The 23,094-nt window shown below is 38.3% G+C and overlaps 1 protein-coding gene across 4 annotated transcripts in view; it reads left to right on the forward strand.

Annotated features, from left to right (window-relative positions):
* Positions 1–2,178: 2,178 nt before the first annotated feature.
* Positions 2,179–23,094, forward strand: part of LOC109208680 (GPI ethanolamine phosphate transferase 3) — a 30,705-nt gene continuing 9,789 nt past the window's right edge. Inside the window, exons 1-13 of one of the 4 annotated variants that reach the window (XM_019371817.1) lie at positions 2,179–2,687; positions 2,880–3,226; positions 3,418–3,452; positions 3,552–3,673; positions 5,696–5,785; positions 5,892–6,011; positions 6,163–6,246; positions 6,995–7,072; positions 8,094–8,219; positions 8,294–8,383; positions 16,081–16,116; positions 16,206–16,261; positions 16,893–17,040. In XM_019371817.1, coding sequence (XP_019227362.1) covers positions 2,928–3,226; positions 3,418–3,452; positions 3,552–3,673; positions 5,696–5,785; positions 5,892–6,011; positions 6,163–6,246; positions 6,995–7,072; positions 8,094–8,219; positions 8,294–8,383; positions 16,081–16,116; positions 16,206–16,261; positions 16,893–17,040 — 1,284 coding nt within the window. In that variant the 5' untranslated portion in view covers positions 2,179–2,687; positions 2,880–2,927. Of the gene's footprint in view, positions 2,688–2,879; positions 3,227–3,321; positions 3,453–3,551; positions 3,674–5,695; positions 5,786–5,891; positions 6,012–6,162; positions 6,247–6,994; positions 7,073–8,093; positions 8,220–8,293; positions 8,384–16,080; positions 16,117–16,205; positions 16,262–16,892; positions 17,041–23,094 lie in introns of those variants that run through there. The other 3 variants (XM_019371818.1, XM_019371819.1, XM_019371820.1) reach the window with 3 other exon arrangements.

The following is a 23,094-nucleotide window of genomic DNA, read 5'->3' on the forward strand; positions in this document are numbered from 1 at the left end:
AATAAAATTGAGCTTCAAGCCCAACAATGGTGGATATTCAAATACACACAAAAATTTAGATTTGGGAAGCTTACTCGAAGATACTATAAGCAATATTTTATAGCACCCACATCGAATCAAACAATAAATCTTCAAAATAAAATTTCAAATTCTGGAGCTTCAAGCTCAACAATGGTGGGTCTTCATACACACATAATATCAAAAGCAAAAAGAAAAAATAAGTAATATAAGACGTACATACATACAGAAAAAGTAAAAAAGAAAACAATTGTATAATTAAGTGAAATTCTATATGAATAGCATAAAACACAAAAGAGCATTCAATATAGAGAGAAAAAAGAGGAGTAATATAGGTCGTTTCACCTTCCTTTCTTGTTCAAATTTTGTTCGTAAATAATTTTATAGATAATAAATGATAATTAATATTTAGCAGTTGTTGTATTTAGAAGTAAATATTATTAACAAATAGTAGTATTAATTGATGTAAGTAATAGTAATATTTATTAGAGCCTTTTGGTCTTATATGCAAGTATTGTCGCTTTTATTCCTATTTAAATTCTAGTCATAGAAGATATTATTTATTCTGTGTATATATGCACAAATCGCTACCATAACCGAGACAGTCAATTTGATAGAGAAAAGGCAAGAAGTTAACATCACAGCTTTGGAAAAGGTCCCTCGTGGTTGTGCTCTTTTAGTTTAATTAGGTGACGACAAGAAAATATGGGACGAAATTAAAAGTTTGAATAAGAAAGGTTGTGCATACTTGACAGTCTTTTTATATATGTCATTGTTGGCTAAATACGTTAGGGATAAATTAAAAGTGGAGAAAAGTGAAAAAATATTCTTATCAAGAAAAGGAAGTAAATAAGCCAAATCACATATCTTCCTAATGTGACTTGGATCCGGTATCAAGAAACCATGTGGGCCGGGTAAATAGTATTGACTGCATAGGCAGAAAAAGTAAATTGTTTAGATTTGAATATTTAAGGGTAAATAGTTTGAATTTAATGGGTATAAAGTGAGATTTTCTCCTTTTTAAAGCTATCACTTCCTCATCACGTGGGCCCGCTTTGGGTCTTTCAATGTCACACCTAGAGGTCTAGCTCCCCTTTTTATGGGTTTGGCTATTGCTCCACTTCGTTGTATTTTAATTTGCCGTATAATTTAACTTTTTTTTCCGGTAGAATTAATAGGAAAATGATGATTTAATTGGAAATGAAAGGTAAGGGTGTGCAATCGATTTATCGATTCGATTTTGACCCTTATCGATAATTATTTATCGATTTGTACACATGCTTATCGTTATCGTTTCAATAAGGTTTCGATTTTTTCGATTTCGATTTATCGATTTTTGGGGCTTATCGATTCGGTTATCGGTTACACCAATAAGAAAATTGAGATTCCACGGAAAGTATATCGCTATAAACACGCCTAACTAATATGGACAAAAAGAAGCTAAAATAAGATGAATACCGTTTATAAGCACATGCAACGAAACTAAAGTAAGGGATCAAATGTATGCCGCCAACACTCCAACGGTATAAAAAAAAATACATCATCACGACTAATTCTATTTTCCATTAATTTGAACTTCATTCCCTTGAGCTTTAAATATGATCATTCCTTAAATGTGGTAGATGAAATAATAGGGTTAGGGACTTAGGGTAAAGGAAAGGGTATTATAGAATAAGGGTAAATTTTTTTTTTTTGTGTATATCTTATCGGTTTATCGATAAACCGATAACCAAAGAGGACAAAATCGAAATCGAAATCGATAACTCGATAAGGAAAATTTTGAAATCGAAATCGATAAACCGATATCGATAAATCGATAACAAATAATCGATTCGATTTATCGATAAACCGATTCGAATGCACACCCCTACTGAGCTATTAAGATTTTTAAAAAAAGGTACTATAAAATTAAACGCTATACCTTTACTTGAGGATCAAAACTTCAAAATGAATTGATTTTAGATTTTCTAATTTTTAAATGATAAATGAAGATGTTAAAATTATACGAGGTAGTCAAAATGTACTATCTTCATTCTCGAGAAATAAAATTTTGGTTGCTTAGTCAGGATAGAATTAATGCTTAATATACGGCGATTTAATGATCCCCTTATATAAGTTGGAGCTATGAGGAAGTTTGTTAGCTTACTGAAGGCTAATCCACCAACTGGTGGCTAAAAGATCAAAATCGCTTTTGCCAATCAAAGCCCCAAAAGTGATAAGTAGATTTAAATCACTTCCAAATTTCATCAAATTGATTCTACTATTTTATTTCAATTTTATTTAATAATTGTAAATTATCTTTAAAAATGAGTCGATCCTTAACAAATCTTGTATGATATCAGAAATACTAAGATAGCATACATAGGTAAACAAGGAGATAAGAAATTCTTTGCAGAATGCTCACCAATTCACTGAAAAATATGGCCAACTTGTTACAAATAGCTCACAACGGTATTAATTTATCACCATAGCCAAACCTAACACGGCGGATTCAAATGCAAAAGTGAGTCACATCTGAAAACAATACAAACAACACCACCAAACAGCTATTGGGCCCGGGCAGACCCTCACTAGTTTTGCATAAATTGCTCTTACGCGTTTCGTTCGAGGTTGTATGGTTCGGCTAGTTTTTTGGTCCGTAGCGTGCGAGGTCGTCGAATCCGTCCGAGGTATTCCTTCATTTCATCTTATGTTATCATCTATTTTTGAGCGGATTTGTTTTACAGAGAAATCGAAATCGAGCCATATTTTGCTGTAATTTTTTTTTTTTTGAAATTTAAAACCAAAACACACATGAGATAATAGCCGGAATAAAAAAAATTGAAGTTCTTAAAGATTCATTAGTGTCACGCTTGATGCAGATCCATAATTGCTGCTAAAAATTTGATCAGACTGTTCCCCTATTTACAATGTCTAAGAGTGCTGCTGCATGTTCGGTATGGTGGAAAAGTGTGAATTTGGGAAAGCGGAGATGGGTTTTCATGGTGTTCCTTGGGATACTCATACTGCATGGATTGGCTATTCTGGTATTCACCAGAGGCTTCCTTCTTACTCGCACTGAACTTTCACAATATAGCCAATGCTCTGAAATTCAACAATCTCCTTGCTTCTCTCCTCCTCAAGACGATAAAATGGTTAACCATTCTAAAGGGTGTTGGACGAAACCAGCAGTGGGTCGCCTTGTCATCCTTGTTCTTGACGCACTCAGGTATTCTTCTTTGTCTCAGTTGTCATTCTTTCCCTTTTTCAGGATGTTTCAGAATCTTTTACGACTTCCACTTCCTTAACTATGTATGGATAAAGGCATGTGTGATGATGATGCAAGAAAATACATGCTATTATTTATGTAATAGTTACACAAACTGCAAATTCGTGGTGATTTATGCAATCTGGTAACAGGTATGACTTTGTTGCTCCGAGTACCTTTTTTGAAGGTGAGTACTTGGTATACTTAGTTCGTTCATAATATGATGAGGGTGTATCTGCATTTTCATTTCCTGATGACTGTGGCACATGTTGTATTTGTCCTTTAGAGAAAAAGCCATGGATGGACAGATTGCAGGTTTTGCATAAGTTGGCATCTCGGCCAGGTTCATCTGCTAAGATATTTAAAGCTATTGCTGATCCACCAACAACCAGTTTGCAACGCCTAAAGGTAAATCCAATGCTTTGCATGTTAGTTGGAAGACTTTAATTTTAATTAACTTCATTTTTGCTTCTGTGTGTCATGTCCTGCTTACACTTAAAAAGGCAGCAGCAGCAAAGCCATTAAACAATGTCACATACTGCTTTTGTAATAACCATTTGGCAAATGGCCATTACCGTCTTCTCCCAGACACGAGTATTTAAAGATAAAAAACTCTCATGTTTAACATTTAGTTTTTATCACTGAAGCGGAAGTTAGCATAATAAGAAAGCCACAGGAAGGTGTTATCACCTTTAGGTTCCTGTCTCTTTTCTAAGCTTTCACAAACATCATAATATTGCTTTTATACTATCTTATACTAGCTGCATTTGCTTGATGCCTTCTTTTGAAATCACGTACTTCATCAATTTTTATTTTTTTATTTTTTTTTATTGCTTTATAGAAATGAAATTTTCTGGGCTTCACAATTCTAACATGAATAATAATTTATTTCATTGTGCATGTATTCTCATTTGCTCAATTTGCTTTTATTATTGCTATTGTTGTTAAAATAGCTGGTTTTTTGTTGCCATTATAGTTTTTTTTGATGGGTAAATAATATATTATATAAATATTTGTAATTACAAAGATGTTATTATTATCGTTGTCAATGTCTCCATTATTAATTATTACTATTAGTTTTTTTTCACTCAGCTGTAAGATAAGAGTGTTAGTCATTTGATCTTTGCCTTCTCAGTGTTTCTGTGACACTAATTGATAGGCTTCTGGAATGATGGAGTTCTGAGTTCTGAGTTCTGATCCAATCAGTAGGGATCAAAAGAACTGCCCTTCAAGGAACTGTGTGAAACTTGCCCTTCTGTGTCTTTACTATCCAAATGAAAGAAGACCGTTCTGTTTCTTTTATGTGATAAAACCTATTTAGCTCAATTCTTGTTTGTAAGACATTATTAAGAACACTATTTGTGTTTTAGATGTTATAATCATTTAAAACATGAGTTAGAAAACTGACCCCTATTATTCATCATCTGCTGCATCATCAGTTCAGACAGCTCAGGGGTCATTTGGATAAGTAATGCAGGGATTAGTTGAGCATGAATTAAGTTATGCAGAGATTACTATGCAAGGATTAATTATTTTAGGATGTTTAGTTTATTGTATTAAAAGTAATACACGTATAATTTAAAATAGATATTGTGTAGTAAATATCAAGGCAATTCTAGAGTAATTACATCCATCTCCTTCAACAATTGATGGCTTGTAGTGAACCACATATCTTTTCCCATGGGAACCGATGTTTGTTATTTCTTTTTCTCGTGTTATGAACAATCAGTTGTCTAAAATTATCTAGATTTTGTTTCATTTACTACACGATAGATCTTGAGTTGAGTTATATATCGAGAACTTCGAATATAGAGTTTTTTCTCCTTGGATGTTGAGCTAAAGTATGTTCATCTTGAAGTATTTCTGAGATGTTATTTATGGAAATGAGTTCAACTGTTGAGTTAGAAATCCAAAATGCAGAAACAGAGAGCAGTAGTTAGAAAAAGGGAAGAGGTTGTAAGCCTAAAATGAAAGAGTATTTTTGTCATTTGATATTTGAATCCATGTATTATTTAATACACGTATTCTTATTCCACATTCTATCCCGCGTAAAATAATGCAACGATTTCCTCATTATTGTATACAAGTGTTATTTTATAGGGTTATAAGAAAGAAAAAAAACTTAACCAAATGTTGTATTTGTGCAAGATTTTATACGGAAATCAAAACAGTAACCAAACATTGTATAAGTTGTGCAAGATTTTATATGGAGATCAAAACACCAACCAAACATTGTAATAAAGTTATGCTGGATTTCTACATGTTTATACATGAAGTAATGTATAAGGAAGGCAAACCAAATGACCCCTCAGTGCTATATTATTTGCAGGAGATATTCAAAATGGACTTTTAACATGTAGATCGGTATGCATGTCTACAAACTCAACTCTCTTGAATCAATGATGTAACGAGGGCTTTCTATGATTGCAGGGATTAACAACTGGTGGGCTTCCAACTTTTGTTGATGTCGGTAATAGCTTTGGTGCACCAGCTATAGTTGAAGATAATTTGATATATCAGGTGAGAAAGATAATGTTTTCCTGTAAATCATTGTTTTCTTGGAAGGTTAAACCATTTAATAGTTATGCTAATTACCTTCCTCCGTGTTCCAAAAACCTACTTGTAGATGGCTAAGAATGGCAAGCGAGTTGTGATGATGGGGGATGACACGTGGGTTCAACTGTTTCCTCATCATTTTAATATATCTCATCCATTCCCTTCATTTAACGTTAAAGACCTTGACACGGTATTTATTTTGCTATCACTGTTGAAGATATAAGTTTCCTTTTCTCGAGAAATGTTTACTGAGAATTGATAGTGTTCAAATGACTTGAGTATAGTGTCTTCTGCTCAACAATTATTTTTCTTGCTGAATTTCCATGTTGTTTCTTTACCAGGTAGATAATGGCTGCATTGAGCACTTGTTTCCTTACTTGTATAAAGAAGATTGGGATGTACTTATAGCACATTTTCTTGGTGTGGTACGTTTTATGTTTCATTTTCTATGTCAACTACTATTGAAAGATGCACTTGTTTGGATTCTTGGTCCATATGAGTGTATCATTTACAAAACTAGAATGCATTAGAGAGCTTTGGAGCCCCAAACTGTAAATTGCTAGATAATTAGATAGCAGGTCAAGGCGAGTAATCCCTTTGCTGGACTTGCCACACCCCCCCCCCCCCCCTTTTTTTTGGGTGTGTGTGTTAATCAGAACAATCTAAAGTGATATTCAACTTGAAGAAGGAAAAAAAGGATGTCGTTCGTTAAGGTAGTGTTTGGGAATTTCAAACTGTAAAGCAGGAGCAGATTAGTTTGAACTATGTTTGATTAGATTGGATCAAGAGCTAAACAAGAGATCCAGCATCTTTGGAGAGTTCTTTCGAATTCTGAGAAATCATAACAATTGTATACACAACAGAACTTATTGGAGCTAATTGTAGAAACGTACAGAACTGTTGGTATGAAAATTGATGTCATATGCTGGAGCTCTGCTTAAAAGGTTGATAACCGAATGGAATATTCTGAAGATTAATTTCATCATTTACTCATTCTATGGCTATCTTTTTTGTTTCCTGCAATGCTTGCTTAATATTTTATCATAGCTGTGTGCTTGTATACTTTTCGCTGTTTTTTATCTTCTCATAATGATAGATATTCCTCAGAAGTTAGCCCTCTATCTTATCCAGATAATCAAGTTAGTTGACTGTTGTATTTGTTTAAATCTCTAGGATCATGCTGGACATATATTTGGTGTTGATTCTACTGAAATGATAGAAAAATTGGACCAGTACAATGGGATTTTGGAGGTAATATTTCTGAACTTACCATTGTCCCCGTTAAAAATGCCATTTAATATAAGGAGAGAAAAGTGGAAAATCTCAATAAAAATTGTAGGTCAAAAGAAAATGCTACATCACCTATTCTTCTGCATATTAACACCCTTATAGCCTTATTTTTCCTATTAAAAAATCATGATTGCCTTTCAACCATCGCTGGTGGTAGGAACTTGTTTTCTGTTTCAACTTCTCATTGATTGCTTTCTACTGGTTGTATATCCCATTATTTCTAGGATGGCTGAGTTAGCCCCAAAAATAAAAGCCTTTATGGTTCATGCCTCCATGGTAGGTGAACACAGCTCCTCCTCTAGATGGCGTATATTGTGGAAAAGCCTAAGTGAATATCATGCTAATTCATTTGCCAGAAGATTGTGCTGCTGGTTGTTAAATGTCATTGGAGAATATTGATTCCTTAGGGTTTTAGTTGATTTTATACAGATTTCAAGGTTTTGATGGCAGTAAAGTTACTGAAGAGGGTTATGTTTGCTATACAATGGAGCAGTAATTATAAGGTTCTAACAGAATTTCCAAATATATTTAGCCTTTTGGCCTTGGTTTGTGTTTGGGACAAATTGTTTTCCTTTGGTTCTACTTTGTTAAAGCAGCTGAAATATCTCTGGTTTTTTATATAGTCATAGGCTGGAAGCCTCTTTTGTTGGAGAAATCTTGTCTTCAAAAGACTCATCTTTTGTCTGTTTCGATTAATAAAAAGCTCATTTGTCTATTGCAAATTGCTTGTTGGGGGACACATCTTCTATTCTTCTTCTAGGATGAATTTATTCACTTAAAAAATAAAAGCTCGCGAATGTGGATATAGACATAGTATTTTTACCTGTCCAAAAGATATATTGAATATAATTAATTGCATGGACTTATGCATTATTGAAGGCTTAATAAATTGCACTGCCTGCCCACCTGACTCCCACCTTCCACCCCCACCCTCCACTCCTTGTTTTCTATAGAGTGGTAATTGATTTGCCACTGACTCCAGAAAGTTGTTGATGTCCTGGAAAGCCAAAGTGGACCTGGAGGGTTACATGAAAATACGTTGCTTCTTGTGATGGGTGATCATGGGCAAACCATCAATGGTGATCATGGTGGAGGTGCTCCAGAGGAGGTAACATATCTTCCAAGTTTACTAAAGAAGATAAAGTGTGATGACCTTGTTATGCTGAAGAACATGTTGTGCAGGTTGAAACGTCATTATTTGCTTTGAGTTTGCAAAAGCATCCATCGTCATTACCATCTGAAACTGATAGCTCGTCTTGTCGACTTGACATGGTATGATATACTTTCGGTACAAATTATATGCTGTTTTTGGCTTATGTAACTTTTCTTTCCCCTGAGATTGATATATTTTACACTGGATTATTATTTTTTCCCCACATTTTCCTACCTAATCTAGTAAGAGATTACATGGTAATATCCCTTGGTCTTTCATTTGATTGTTATATTAGAATCTTTGTTTTGCCACATCATCCTCATTCAATCAAAGAGCTATTTCAACGATTCCCATGTTTGTAGTTTGAAAGGAAGAGGATCCCGGGAAATTTATTCCAACCTAATTCTTCCAAAATTTTTTATTCCAATCAACGGCCTCTTACCAGGTGATACTGAGGAGGGCCGGACCCTTTTTTTATTTGTTTCTCTCTTTACTGTTCCAATATTTTCCTTTGAGGTTTTACTAAAAGTGAAGTTAATTGGAGGTTATCACAAAAAGAGTTAATTGGAGTAACGAGTATAGGCATGTGGAACTCTATCCAAAAAAAGAAAGAAAAAAGAAAGAAAATATTATAGGCATGTGGAATCTGCTACATTTACCAACATCTTTTACTTATTAGTCCAAGTCTCTTGGTGGACTGCTTTAAATACCGTCACTTCCTTTAAATCGTTGTGGCTTTTCTAACTAGTGAAGATTTTGAGAAGGGGACATATATTACAATTAATTTTCAATCAAATACAATCAACCAAAATAAAATCAAATCTTAATCAGAATCAAATCTTTCTTAATTATTTAGCCGTCAACACTCCCCGTCATGTTGGTGCAATGATGTCGCACGTGCCCAACTTGCAAACCAGTGTATGAAAAGTCTATTTGTTGAGACCCTTGGTAAACACATCAGCTAGTTGCTTTTTTGATCACACATGAAACAAGCTCAAGACACCGCTCCAGCTTGCCTTGTTGTCACAATATAAGAAAAGTTTTTGCTTTTTAGACAGTCTCAATTCCTCTAATAATTTTAGTAATCAAAGAAGTTCACAGATACCCTGGGCCAGAGCTCTATATTCTGCTTCCGCACTTTATGTAGTAACTACACCTTGCTTTTTGCTTCTCCAAGTAACCAAATTCCCACGTACAAGTGTACAGTAACCGGATGTGGATTTTCTATTATTTAAAGATCCAGTCCAATCCGCATATGTATAGGCTTCTATGTAAAGGTGACCATGTTTGGAGAAAAGCAGACCTTTGCCTGGAGCAGACTTCAGATATCGCAAAATGTGAAAAACAACTTGCGTATGAGGATCTCGGGGATTATGCATGAACGGACTGTCCAAGCTGGCAGAATAGTCTATGTCAGGTCTAGTATGAGAGAGATAAATGAGTATTCTTGTTAGTTATGTGTAGTCCCACATTGGAATGGGAGTAATGTGTACTTTGTAGACTATAGCTATAAATAGGACCTCTTGTATTATATTGAGCAACCAATATCAATATTCAATAATATATTTTCTCCCGTGCTTTCTCACATTGTATCAGAGCATTAGTGAGAAAAGATCGTTGTGTGTCATTCCAACGTTATCTGAGAAGAAAAAACCTAGTCATCGTGCAATTTTTCAGGTGACCTAAGGCCTGTCTACGTGAAAGTCGCTTTCTGTCGGTGTTGTGCAAAAACCACACCACCACGAGTTAGATCACCCTCCGACGACCAACCTCTAAAAATTTATCCGGTAGAAAAGCTGCCACGTGCCTTCACGCGCCGGCAACAACAAGTTTTCCGACGAGGATTCTGGCCACTTTCCGGCCATTTTTTCGCGAAGCTTCTTCAAGACAGTCTGCTCTCCTCACAATTCCGAGCCTACCCATCTAATTCAAATCAAATTCCAACCACTTTCATATTTTTCCGGCGTGAACAGTGAGCTTTCCGCCATTTCTTGAAAACATTTCTTCAGGACAGCTTGCTCGCAAGGGATTTTCGAGTCTATCCATCCTGGTTACGACAAATTCCGACCACTTTACAATTTTCCGGCAAGCTACAGTGTTTTTCGTTGTGAACAGTTCCTGGCGTAAAATAGTGTTCTGTTTTCTGCTGTAAACGTGTTTTCCCAGCTATTTCTTCAGTTTTCCCACAGGAGTTACTTATTTCCACTATTTCAAGTTAACCCTACTACTACAAATTGTAGCGACATGGGAACCGATACTTTGAATAGTCGGATGGTTTCTTTAGCAGATTATATTGAGTTCCTTCAGTACAAAGCATGTAAGCAGACATCTTTTGAAATAACTTCTGTTGTTCAAACAGGTAATAGCGTGACTTGTTTCTCCCAATCTGAGTCTTGGGTTATTGATTCAAGTGCATCAGATCAAATTTCTAGTAACAAATCTCTTTTCACTACTATTTCGTAATCTCAATCTCTTTCAAGAGTCACAATGGCCAATGGGTCTCAAACCATGGCAACTACAATAGGTCAAGCAAGCCCACTTCCTTCCTTACCTTTAGATTCAGTCCTTTATGTTCCCAATAATCCTTTTAATCTCATAGCTGTTAGTCGCTTAGCCAAATCACTTAAATGGGCTGTTTTATTTCCTGATGACCATGTTTTTATACAGGAACGCAATATGGGACGGATCATTGGTACTGGGCGTGAATCAAACGGACTTTATTACGTTATCCTTGCTAAATCACATGGACTCACATCTTGTCTTCCTTCAACAACTTGTCCTGTTATTGATTCACCAGATTTATTACATAAACAGTTGGGATATCCAGTTTGTCAAAACTTCAGAAAATGGTATCTGGTTTATCTCACTTGTAAGCTCTAGAGTGTGAGTCCTGTCAGCTCGGTAAGCATACTCGCTCCCATTTCCCTCGGCGTCTTGATAATCGAGCAGAGCCACCTTTTACTTTAGTCCATTCAGATGTTTGGGGTCCTAGTCGGGTCAGTCCCACCTTGGGATTCCGCTACTTTGTCAGTTTCATTGATGATTATTCCAGGTGCACTTGGATATTTTTGATAAAAATCGATTTGAGCTGTTTTCTGTTTTCGAGACCTTCCACGCTGACATTCAAAATCAATTTGGGGTTTCTATTCGCACATTTGGTAGTGATAATGCCTGAGAGTATTTGTCTTCCCATTTCAGCAGTTTATGAAATCTCATGGGATTATTCATTAAACATCTTGTCCGTACACATCTCAACAAAATGGGGTAGCTGAAAGAAAGAATAGACATCTTATTGAAACTGCTCGTACCCTACTCATACAATCGCATGCTCTGTTGCGTTTTTGGGGGGATGCAGTTCTTACATCTTGCTATCTTATTAATCGTATGCCATCTTCAGCTATCCAGAACCAAGTTCCATTCTTTGTCATGTTTCCCCACTTACCTTTGTTCTCTCTTCCACCCCGTATCGTTGGAAGCACTTCTTTTATCCATAACCTTACTCCAAGAACAAATAAGTTAGCTCCTTGTGTTCTTAAGTGCGTATTTCTTGGTTACTCGAGAACACAAAAGAGGTATCGATGCTATTCTCCTAACCTCTAGCGATACTTTATGTCCGCTGATGTTACCTTCTTTAAAACCCAATCATACTTCATAGGTCCAAGTAATCACTTAGATATTTCTGAGGTACTACCAGTTTAATCTTTTGGAGAATCAGTCACTATCTCCCATTCATCTTTCTCTACATCTCCAGCTCCACCACCTACAGCTCCAGTTGTAGCTCCACCACCTACACCTCCAGTTCCAGTTGTAGCTCCACCACCTACAGCTCCAGTTCCTCCACATAATCTAGTTCAACCTTCTGCAGCTCCACTACTCTTGACTTATCATCGTCATCCACAACCAGCATCAAGCCTAGGTGATTCACGTCCTGCATCAGATTCTGCACCTACTGCGGACTTGTCTCCTCTTAGTCAACCAATTGCACTTCACAAAGGTGTACGATCCACACTTAATCCTAATCCCCACTATGTTGGTTTAAGTTATCACCGTTTGTCGTCACCTCAATATGCTTTTATATCTTCTTTGTCCACTGTTTCTATCCCTAAGTCTACAGGTAAGGCACTATCTCATCCAGGATGGCAACAGGCTATGATTGACGAGATGTCTGCTTTACATGTGAGTGGCACTTGGGTGCTTGTTCCTCTTCCTGTAGGTAAGTCTACTGTTGGTTGTCGTTGGGTTTATGCAGTCAAAGTCAGCCCGGATGGCCAGGTTGAACGGCTTAAGGCTCGTCTTGTTGCAAAAGGATATACTCAGATTTTTGGGCTTGATTATAGTGATACTTTCTCTCCCGTGGCTAAAGTAGCATCTGTTCGTCTCTTTTTGTCCATGGCTGTTGTACGTCATTGGCCTCTTTATCAGTTAGACATTAAGAATGCTTTTCTCCACGGTGATCTTGAGGAGGAAGTTTATATGGAGCAACCACCTGGTTTTGTTGCTCGGGGGAGTTTAGTGGTTATGTATGCAGATTGCGCAGGTCACTATATGGTTTGAAATAGTCCCCTCGAGCTTGGTTTGGTAAGTTCAACACAATTATTCAGGAGTTCGGTGACTCGTACTGAGGCTGATCACTCTGTGTTTTATCGGTATTCTGCTCCTAATCTGTGTATTTATCTGGTGGTTTATGTTGATGATATTGTTATTACTGGCAATGATCAAGATGGTATTACTAATCTGAAGCAGCATCTCTTTCAGCACTTCCAGACTAAGAGGGTGTTTGGCTAAGCTTATAAGCTGGTCAAACTGGCTTATAAGCACTTTTTGGCTTATCTACGCGTTTGGTAAAATTAAAAGTGCTTATAAGTTAAGTGCTTATAAGCCAAAAATAAGCCAAAAGTCATAAGTTGGTCTCCCCCAACTTATCAAATTTCAGCTTATAAGCAGTTTAAGTTTGACCAAAATATTTACTATTCTATCCCTAAAATACTTTTTTTAAAACAAAACTCTTCGTATACCCGGTTCTTTAGCTGCATATTATTAATTTCAGCACTTTTATCCAAACACGTAACTGCTTATTTTTTAAATCAGCTTCAACACTTAAAAGTGCTTTTAAGCACCTAATACTTATCAGCTACTCTAAATCAGCTAAGCCAAACGGGCTCTAAGGATCTGGGCAGATTGAAGTATTTTCTAGGTATTGAGGTTGCTCAGTCTAGCTCAGGTATTATTATTTCACCGCGGAAGTATGCCTTAGACATTCTTGAAGAGACTGGAATGATGGGTTGCAGACCTATTGACACTCTTATGGATCCGAATGCTAAGCTTCTGCTTGGAAAGGGGAGCCTCTTAGAGATCCTACGAGTTTGGTTGGCAAATTGAATTACCTCACAATGACTAGACCTGGCATTTCTTTTCCGGTGAGTGTTGTAAGTCAGTTTATGAATTCTCCCTGTGATAGTCACTGGGATGCAGTCGTTCGCTTTCTTCGGTATATAAAGTTAGCTCCAGGCAAAGGATTACTATTCGAGGATCGAGGCCACAAGCAGATTGTTGGGTACACAAATGCTGATTGGGAAGGATCACCTTCTGATAGACGTTCTACGTCTGGATATTGTGTTCTAGTAGGAGGTAATTTGGTCTCTTAGAAGAGCAAGAAACAGAATGTAGTTGCTCGATCTAGCGCCGAAGCCGAATATCGGGCCATGGCTATGGCAACGTGTGCGTTAGTTTGGGTCAAGCAGTTGCTCAAGGAGTTAAAGTTCGGAGAAATCAGCAAGATGGAACTAGTGTGTGATAACCAAGCTGCTCTTCATATTGCGTCAAATCCGGTGTTCAATGAGAGGACTAAACACATTGAGATCGACTGTCACTTTGTCAGAGACTTTCAGGAGATATTGTTACAAATTTTGTAAAGTCGAATGATCAACTAGCAGATATTTTCACCAAGTCTCTTATTGGTTCTCGTATTAGTTACATGTGTAACAAGTTCAGTACATATGATGTGTATGCACCGGCTTGAGGGGGAGTGATAGTTATGTGTAGTCCCACATTAGAATAGGAGTAATATTTACTTTGTAGAATAAATAGGACCTCTTGTATCATATTGAGTAACTAATATCAACAACAACAACAACAACAACCCAGTGAGATCCCACATGTGGGGTCTGGGGAGGGTAGTGTGTACGCAGACCTTACCCCTACTCAGGAGGAGTAGAGAGGCTGTTTCCGGTAGATCCTCGGCTCAAGAAAGAAAGAGACAATGTATTAGTAGCAGCAAAGGAAACCTAACATATAACACCAGCAACACAATAACCAGAAAATAGAGAGCAAAGTATTAACACTAAACATCAACAAAGTCACAATACTACATACGCAAGGGAATAATATGCACATACAGGGCCGCTAAACCTAGTAAAGCCTAACTTTTCGACCCTAAAGAAGTATAAAAAACACAACTGGAGCCCCTAGCAGCCTAAAGCAAGACACTATCACACTAGCCTCTTGACTCCTAACCTACAACCCTAGTGCTCGACCTCCACAACTTCCTATCAAGGGCCATGTCCTCGGAAATCTGCATCTGCACCATGTCCTGCCTGATCACCTCTCCCCAATATTTCTTAGGCCGCCCTCTACCTCTCCTCATAACCGTCAAGGCCAGCCGTTCACACCTCCTCACCGGTGCATCCAGGCTTCTCCTCCTCACATGCCCGAACCATCTAAGCCTAGCTTCCCGCATCTTGTCTTCCATGGGAGCCACGCCCACCTTCCCCCGAATATCGTCATTCCTAATCTTATCTAGCTTAGTGTGTCCGCACATCCATCTCAGCATCCTCATCTCTGCAACTTTCATCTTCTGGATATGGGAATTCTTCACTGGCCAGCACTCTGCACCATACAACATGGCCGGCCTAACCATCGTTCTATAGAACTTTCCTTTAAGTTCCGGAGGCACCTTCCTGTCACACACAACACCAGACGCTAGCCTCCATTTCATCCACCCCACTCCTACACGGTGCGTGACATCCTCGTCAATATCCCCATCCCCCTGAATAATCGACCCCAGGTACTTGAAGCTCCCTTTCTTGGGAATAACTTGCGAGTCAAGCCTCACATCCACGTCCCTTCACCCGGCATGCTGCTGAAACTGAACTCCACGTATTCAGTCTTAGTCCTGCTCAGCTTGAAACCTTTAGACTCAAGGGTCTGTCTCCAAACCTCCAATCTCTCGTTAACACCGCTTCGCGTCTCATCAATCAGTACTATATCATTAGCGAATAACATACACCATGGCACCTCCCCTTGGATATGGTGTGTCAGTGCGTCCATCGTCAGGGCAAATAAGAACGGGCTGACCGCAGATCTTTGGTGTAGTCCCATAACAACCGGAAAATGTTCCGAGTCGCTCCCCACTGTCCTAACCCGAGTCTTAGCTCCATCATACATATCCTTATTCACCCTAATATACGCCACCGGAACACCTTTCACCTCCGGGCATCTCCAAAGAACTTCCCTAGGTACCTTATCATAGGCTTTCTCTAGGTCAATAAACACCATGTGCATTGAGTAACTAATATCAATAATATATTTTCTCCCGTGCTTTCTCACAAAAGACAAGAATTAAATGTCCTTTTCTTGTAAGAAATGCTTTTTAAATTTTTTTGAGGATTCATGTCAGTGTGATTGGTCACGGTTTCATTTTTTATCTTCTTGAAATGAACTTATGCAACATTTTCTGAGCTCGACCTTTTCAAACCTATTCCACTTGTATTATCATTCATCTACTTAGGGTATTGATTACTTATAATCTTTGTTTCAGGAGAAAAGGACGATATGCACTAGCTCCATTGAGCAGGTCAGATAACTTGTGCTTGGATGTTTGAACTCGCTAGTCATGAGCTATGTTTATCTTTACAAATTGCACTGAGCTTTCTTTGCTTACAGCTTGACTTTGCAGCAACAGTAACTGCTCTGCTTGGCATTCCCTATCCTTTTGGAAGGTGCAGTGTAAGAACTCACTCAATATTTATGTGAGATAATAACTTGGAAGTTATATTTATGTATATATTCAATGTGCAACTATTCTCAGCTGCACTTGGTTTGACGGGTTATATTCTTAGAATTCGTCGCAACGGATGATTCATCTACTTGTAGTCTGTTATTTTCTTATGTTTTCTGGCATACCATATTTGGTTAAAAAGATTGCTTGGGAACTTCCACACCTAGTGAATTTCTATGCGCTAGTTGATAAGTTTGTTCTTGTCTTCTGCTTTATATGGTCACCTCGTGCTGAGATACCAGTAGGAGTTTTAAAAAGAAAAGGTGAGGACAATCTCATTCCAGTTTCACCTATTGTCTTAATTTTTCTCTCCAAAAATTTGTCCTGCTTCTGGAAAACAGCTTCAGAATAATGAGTTTTTTCATCTTTAAGAATCTTGAATGGTACCTCAATTGCATCATACCATTCTCCTTTTCACCGTCTAAGGTCAAGATCATCTGCTGTTTTGGATCTAGTAGTCATTTACTGCTACAAATTCATTTCAAGTATTCATAGTGCAGTGGACTGTCAGACTGTCAAATTGCTTAAGCCCAGGTTGTCTGAGTGATGCTTACCATTTGACTTGTTTTCAGCATTGGGCGTGTTAATCCGGAACTTTATGCATTAGCTGCTGGTACTTGGAACTTGGACATCTTTACCTCCAAAAGTGGCCTAAATCTCTCAAGATTGGAAAGGTGGATGCAGAACTACGTCAATGCCCTCTGCATCAATACATGGCAGGTGAGTTTTACTTTCTTCTTTTTGTGCAATTGCTTGCTATCAACCACTATTCCTGAAGTTCAATTGAGATTAAGGTGGTCTATGTTACAGATGCCTTTGTAGGCCGTGTCTATACTAGGCGTGGTCGCTAATTCTAGGGTTCCAGTATTTTAATTGTTGTAGGTTTCCTTAGGCGTGGTCAGTATTTTAATTGTTGTAGGTTCCATTTAATAGATTTAGTTATGTTATTTAGTCCTAATAGAAGACCTAAATTATAGCTTCCTATCCTTTTGTAATAAGTTAGTCCTATTTAAAGGACCGTATTAACGAAAAAGAGGGTAAGTTGATCCTCTCTTTATCAACGAAGTCCAAGGTTTCAAGCTCCCTTGACGAGTTCGAGTGATTATTTAAAAAAAGGGCGTTCAAGAAACAAGAACAAAGGGAAGGGGATGCTAATTGACTTAGATTTTCCAGTCAATTGGCCTGTGACGATCTGTTTCCCATATTCTCAAAAATTTGGTACCAGAGCGAGGCACAATGGGCGACGAAATCCGGTCACTGTCACAATACAAACACACAACAATGGAAGTTAGGGTTTCCAAGGTTGAGAATCGATTGGGCAGTCAACTTCAATAGCTTTCTTTACAATTACTAGAATTATTTACAGTCTGAACAAAGCACCAGGCAGAGAGGGGGAAACCAATGCTAATAGCAACAATGCACCATTAAAAACTACACACCAACAGCTAGATAGGGGCGCACAGCAAGGAAACAAAGTGATGCCCAGATGTGAAAGTTCTTCTCGAATCAGCCCACTGATGAGGAGGACAAGGTGGGACCGGTAGCTTTTCACATGTTGGGAGAGGCACAATTTGGTACCATCAATTGGAACTAGAAGAACCCTTGGTGGATTGGCCAAAATTTAAAGATTACTGCTCCCTTCGATTCGGACCTCCGGAGCGTAGTGATCCCTTGAAGAATATCAGCGCCAATTTCAAGAACGTTTGGCGAGGACTAGTAAATGTCTGAGAGTTGATCAACATGTTAGCTTGTTTACAGCAGTGCTGGATGATTCAATTCGGCTTGATGTTGAAATGCATAAACTACCAGATTTGGCTCCTGCCATGAATCTCGCTAGAGCTTTTGAACAGAAGCTGCAGGTATCAGTATCACGCACTACTAATTTTCACAGAGGGATGTGGCAAGGCATTAAAGCAGGTTCAAGTTCTGTTACCAACCAAGGGTTACCTAGTATCAACGGGAACACACAATTTGGAGCATTAGGTAAAACAACAAACTCTGCACCAAGTCCCTTCATATGGCGGATTGCAGAGCTAAAAGGCTATGTTACAACTGTGATTAACCGTATACTGCAGCACATCAGTGTAAGAAGTTGTTTTGGCTAGAATTGGAAGACATTCATAGAATTCTAGAAGTAAGGAACAAGCAGAGGAATCGGAAATCTCACTACATGCTATTACAGGACAGAAAAATGCAAAAACCATGCAATTACCGGCAATCATGCATGGACAAGTCTTGTTGACTCAGGAAGCACATACAATTTTATCAGTGAAACAACAACCCAAAGCAGAGCTCTGGATCATCCTCGACCCTCTAGTGTATCAGCTGCAAGTGGAGATAAGGTTTACAGCAAAGGGATTTGCTCTCTGTTACAATTTTCAATTTTTGTTATTCCTTTGGATGGGTTCGATATTGTGCCAGGAATAAAATGGTTACAAATTTTGGGCTCTATTCTAAGGATTTTGCTGCACTTACAATGAGCTTTACTGTGAACAGGAAGCAAATTATACTTGAGGGGCAGCAAACATGCTCTGGAACACACATCCATCTACTCCATGAATCTGATGCAAAACAAAGTCAATTAGAGAGCCTTTTGACTGAGTTTGCTGACTTGTTCGATGAATCCATAGGATACCACCTCTGCGGCACTGTGATCACCTTATTTATTTGCATCCAAGTTTTGGACCAGTGGTTGTTCGACCATACAGATATCCGCGTTTACAGAAAGGTGAAATTGAGAAATAATGCAACCAGATGTTACAACTAGGGATTATTAGACCAACTAAGTCACCGTTTTCTTCGCCAGTTTTGTTGGTCCCTAAACAAGATGGAACTTGGCATTTTTTGTGTTGATTACCGTGAATTGAATGCTAAACGATAAAGGAGAAATTTCCCATACCGGTGGTGGATGAGTGATGAGCTACATGGGTCTAGGTATTTCACTAAACTGGATTTACGATCTGGATACCATCAAGTGCATATGAACCCTTGGATGTTGAGAAGACAACTTTTTGTACGCGCCAGAGCACTTTGAATTTCTGGTCATGCCTTTCGGGTTGACAAACACCTCTTCTACATTTCAAGCACTCATGAATAAGGTATTTCATGATCACTTGCGCCACTTTGTCTTGGTGTTTTTTGATGATACAGTAAGACATGAGACAATCACTTGATTCATTTGAGTGTTCGGCTTGTTGCGTGCTCACCAGCTTTAGAGTGATGATATCTCGATTTACAGTCAGACATCAGACATATGTGTATAGTGTTCGGCTTGGTGCGTGCTCACCGACTTTGTTTGAAGTGTTCTAAATACTTCTTTGGGTCAACCCAAGTAGCATATTTGGGCCATGTTGTTTCTACTGCAGGTGTAGAGGTAGTTACAGTAAAGTGCAAGCTGTTCTTGATTGGCCACAACTACAAACTCTCACAACACTTTGGGGATTATTGGATTTGACAGGATATTACAGAAAATGTATTCGTGGTTATGCCAGTTGGCGGCACCAGTAACAAGCATGCTAAAGAGGAACTCATTTCAATTGAATGAGGGGCTTTGGCTGCCTTTGACAAACTCAAACAGGCCTTGGTAGCTCTCCTGTCTTACAACTACCTAATCTTGAGGTTGAATTTGTTATAGAATGTGATGCTTCTGTGGAGGACTTGGCGCAGTTCTGCAGCAAAATAACCATCCAATTGCATTTTTCAGTCGTCAATTAGCTGCTAGACATTTCAAATTGGCAGCTTATGAGAGAGTTGATTGGCTTGCAAAGGCCATTCAACATTGGTATCCATATCTTTGGGGGCACTCATTTCTTATCGGACCAATCATTACAGCTTGAAATACTTGCTAGAACAGCAGCTCACCACCCCTCCCCAAGAACATTGGCTTAGCAAACTAATGGGATTTGACTTCAAACTTGAGTATAGCGCAGCTCGCATTGTCTCGACGTTCCAGTGAAGATGTATCTATTTTTGCTCTCAGCCAGCCGCAAGTTTTATTGGTAGAAGCAATTCGAGATGAGCTTAACACATCTGATGTCTTAAAGGAGCTATATGTGAATGTAGAACGTGCTGAATTGGGTGTGTGCAGGAAGGCTTAATTCTTTATAAGCATCGCATATATCTCTTGCAGTCCTCAAAATTGATTTCGACTGTCGTATTTGCATATTATGGCAGTGCGCATGAGGGTATTCAAGAGACATTGCATCGGGTGTGTAGTGATTTATATCGAAAAGGCATGAAAATAGATATTGCTGCCTACGTTTCTATCTGTCCAGTATGTAAAACAAGGTAGAGCATTTGAGTCCTGCTGGATTACTTCAGCCACTTCAACTTCCATTGTAGGTTTGGTCTGACATCTCCATGGATTTTATTGACGGGTCGCCTAAGTCATGGGAAAATTCAGTTTTGTTGGTAGTGGTGGACCGTGTCTCCAAATATGCACCTATCCTCCCACTAGCACACCGTATATAACTGTTCGAGTAGCTCATGTATTTTTTGAGTACATTGTGCGTTTACATGGGTTACCAGAATGCATTACTTGTGATAGAGATGTGGTTTTCATTTAAGTGGAGCAAAGCTTCAGTTTGCTACTGCTTATCATCCCCAGCGGGACAACCAAATAGAGGTGGTCAACTGTACCATTGACATGTATTTGCGATGTTTTGTGGGTGGTTATCTCAAACAATAGGTGACCTGGATTCCTTAGGCCGAGTACTGTTATAATACTTCTTTTCACACTGCTCTAGACTACTCCATTCAAAGTTGTCTATGGACGCTATCCACCCCGTTTGCTCTCATATGTGGCTGGTTCCTCATGTGTGGAAGCTGTTGATAATGCATTAGTTGATCGAGATAAGGCCTTGCACGAAATCAAGAACTAATTACTTCTGGCACAATAGCGGATGAAAGAGTATTGTGATCGCAGTCAGTGAGATTGAATATAATTCGGACTTTTGGTTTGGCTTCGTTTGCATCTTATAGGCAACACTCTGTTGCTAGTTCTCGTTGGCATAAGCTGTCGCCCAAGTTCTATTGCCCTTTTGGTGTTTTGAGTTGAATTGGCTCAGTGGCTTATGAGTTAAAATTTCCACCTGACAACAAGATCCATAATATCTTTCATGTCTCTCTTCTAAAGCCATTCAAGGGTGACTCACCCCCTGCTTCGTCTACTTTGTCACCAGTTGAGGAGGGACATGATGTCTTTACTCCTTGTTCTGTTCTTCGGGCTCGTCTCAATCGTGGTAATTGGGAGATCTTGGTACATTGGTGTGGTATGGATGCTGCAGTTGCTACTTGGGAAGATGTGGATAATTTTTGTCAGATTTATCCAGATTTCAAGCTTGAGGACAAGCTCTTTCTTCAGGACGGGAGTAATGTTAGAGACGCCTTTGTAGGCCGTGTCTATACTAGGAATGATCACTAATTCTAGGGCTCTAGTATTTAAATTGCTGTAGTTTTCCTTAGGCTTGGTTAGCATTTCAATTGATGTAGGTTTCCTTTGATAGATTTTGTTATGTTATTTGGTCATAACAGAAGACCTAAATTATAGCGTCCTATCCTTTTATAATAAGCTAGTTCTATTTAAAGGACCATATTAATGAAAAAGAGGGCAAGCAGTTGTTTTAAAGAATTACAAAGATCTGGAGCTCTCTCTTTATCAACGAGGTCCAAGGTTTCAAGCTCCCTTGACGAGCTTGAGTGATTAGTTAAAAATAGGGTGTTCAAGAAACAAGAACAAGGGGAAGGGAGCGCTAATTGACTTGGATTCCACAGTCAATCAAATCCATTTCAATCAGCCTGTGATATGATCTGTTTCCCATATTCTCAACAGTCTAATTAATGAATAGGGTCGAGATTTGGTTTTTCCCGTTCTTGTAAGAACTTCCACCAGACTAGGGCATGTTTTATGCAAGTTTAAGATTGGTCAATTGAGCATGAGCATCATGACTTCAATCAAACCACCATCCTGCGACCTTGCGTACAAGGCTTTCTTATTAGAGTTGTGATTTTATTCTGTGGGTAAATGCAACACTATGTTTGCTCATCCTTGTTGCTGAGATTTGTTTTACTTTTTGTTGATTGTTGATGGGGATCTGAGTGGGATATGGAATATAAAGACAGTTTCGACCTAATACATGGCAGATATGGTTATTGTACTAGAAATGAAGAGGAGAATGAAATAATGGATAATGTTTCAATGCGGAGTTAACCATAACCAAATATGCTTCGTTCAATCCAATTTTCAAGAGCTTTTTTACGAAGAGTACGACAATCTATTGGAGACCAGTAATAGCGGGAATATCCAAGAGATTCAAGCCTATCTTTTTATAATAATCTTGGTGTTCCTGCTAGTGGGATGCTTCTAAGTTGCTCGGACTCTTCACTTTCAGTGCCGTACCCGTGTCGACACGACGTGGGCGTAGGTGTGGGTGTTGGATCCGTACCGGATTGGTCAATTGATTTTAGATATTTTGACCAAAATCAATGAAGAAATTTGGGACAGATATAATGATTTTTGAAGTCGAAACAAAAGCTAGGGTCAAATTGAAGAAAATGAAATACCTTCTATATAAAAATTTCTATGTCAGTCCTTTTTCTTTTGTCTCCTCGGGTTCTCCTCTTGATCAATATTTTCCCGTCTCGGAATACCTTGTAAGTTTTTCACATAATCTCTTATAATTTAGACATATTTTTTTTTGTTTTTTTTTTGAAGAGGTAACGTATATATAAATAAAAGACTACACAAAAGATGTGGAGTCACCCATAATTACAAGG

This window comes from Nicotiana attenuata, unplaced genomic scaffold (genome assembly GCF_001879085.1).
Source record: "Nicotiana attenuata strain UT unplaced genomic scaffold, NIATTr2, whole genome shotgun sequence".
Classification (NCBI taxonomy): domain Eukaryota; kingdom Viridiplantae; phylum Streptophyta; class Magnoliopsida; order Solanales; family Solanaceae; genus Nicotiana; species Nicotiana attenuata.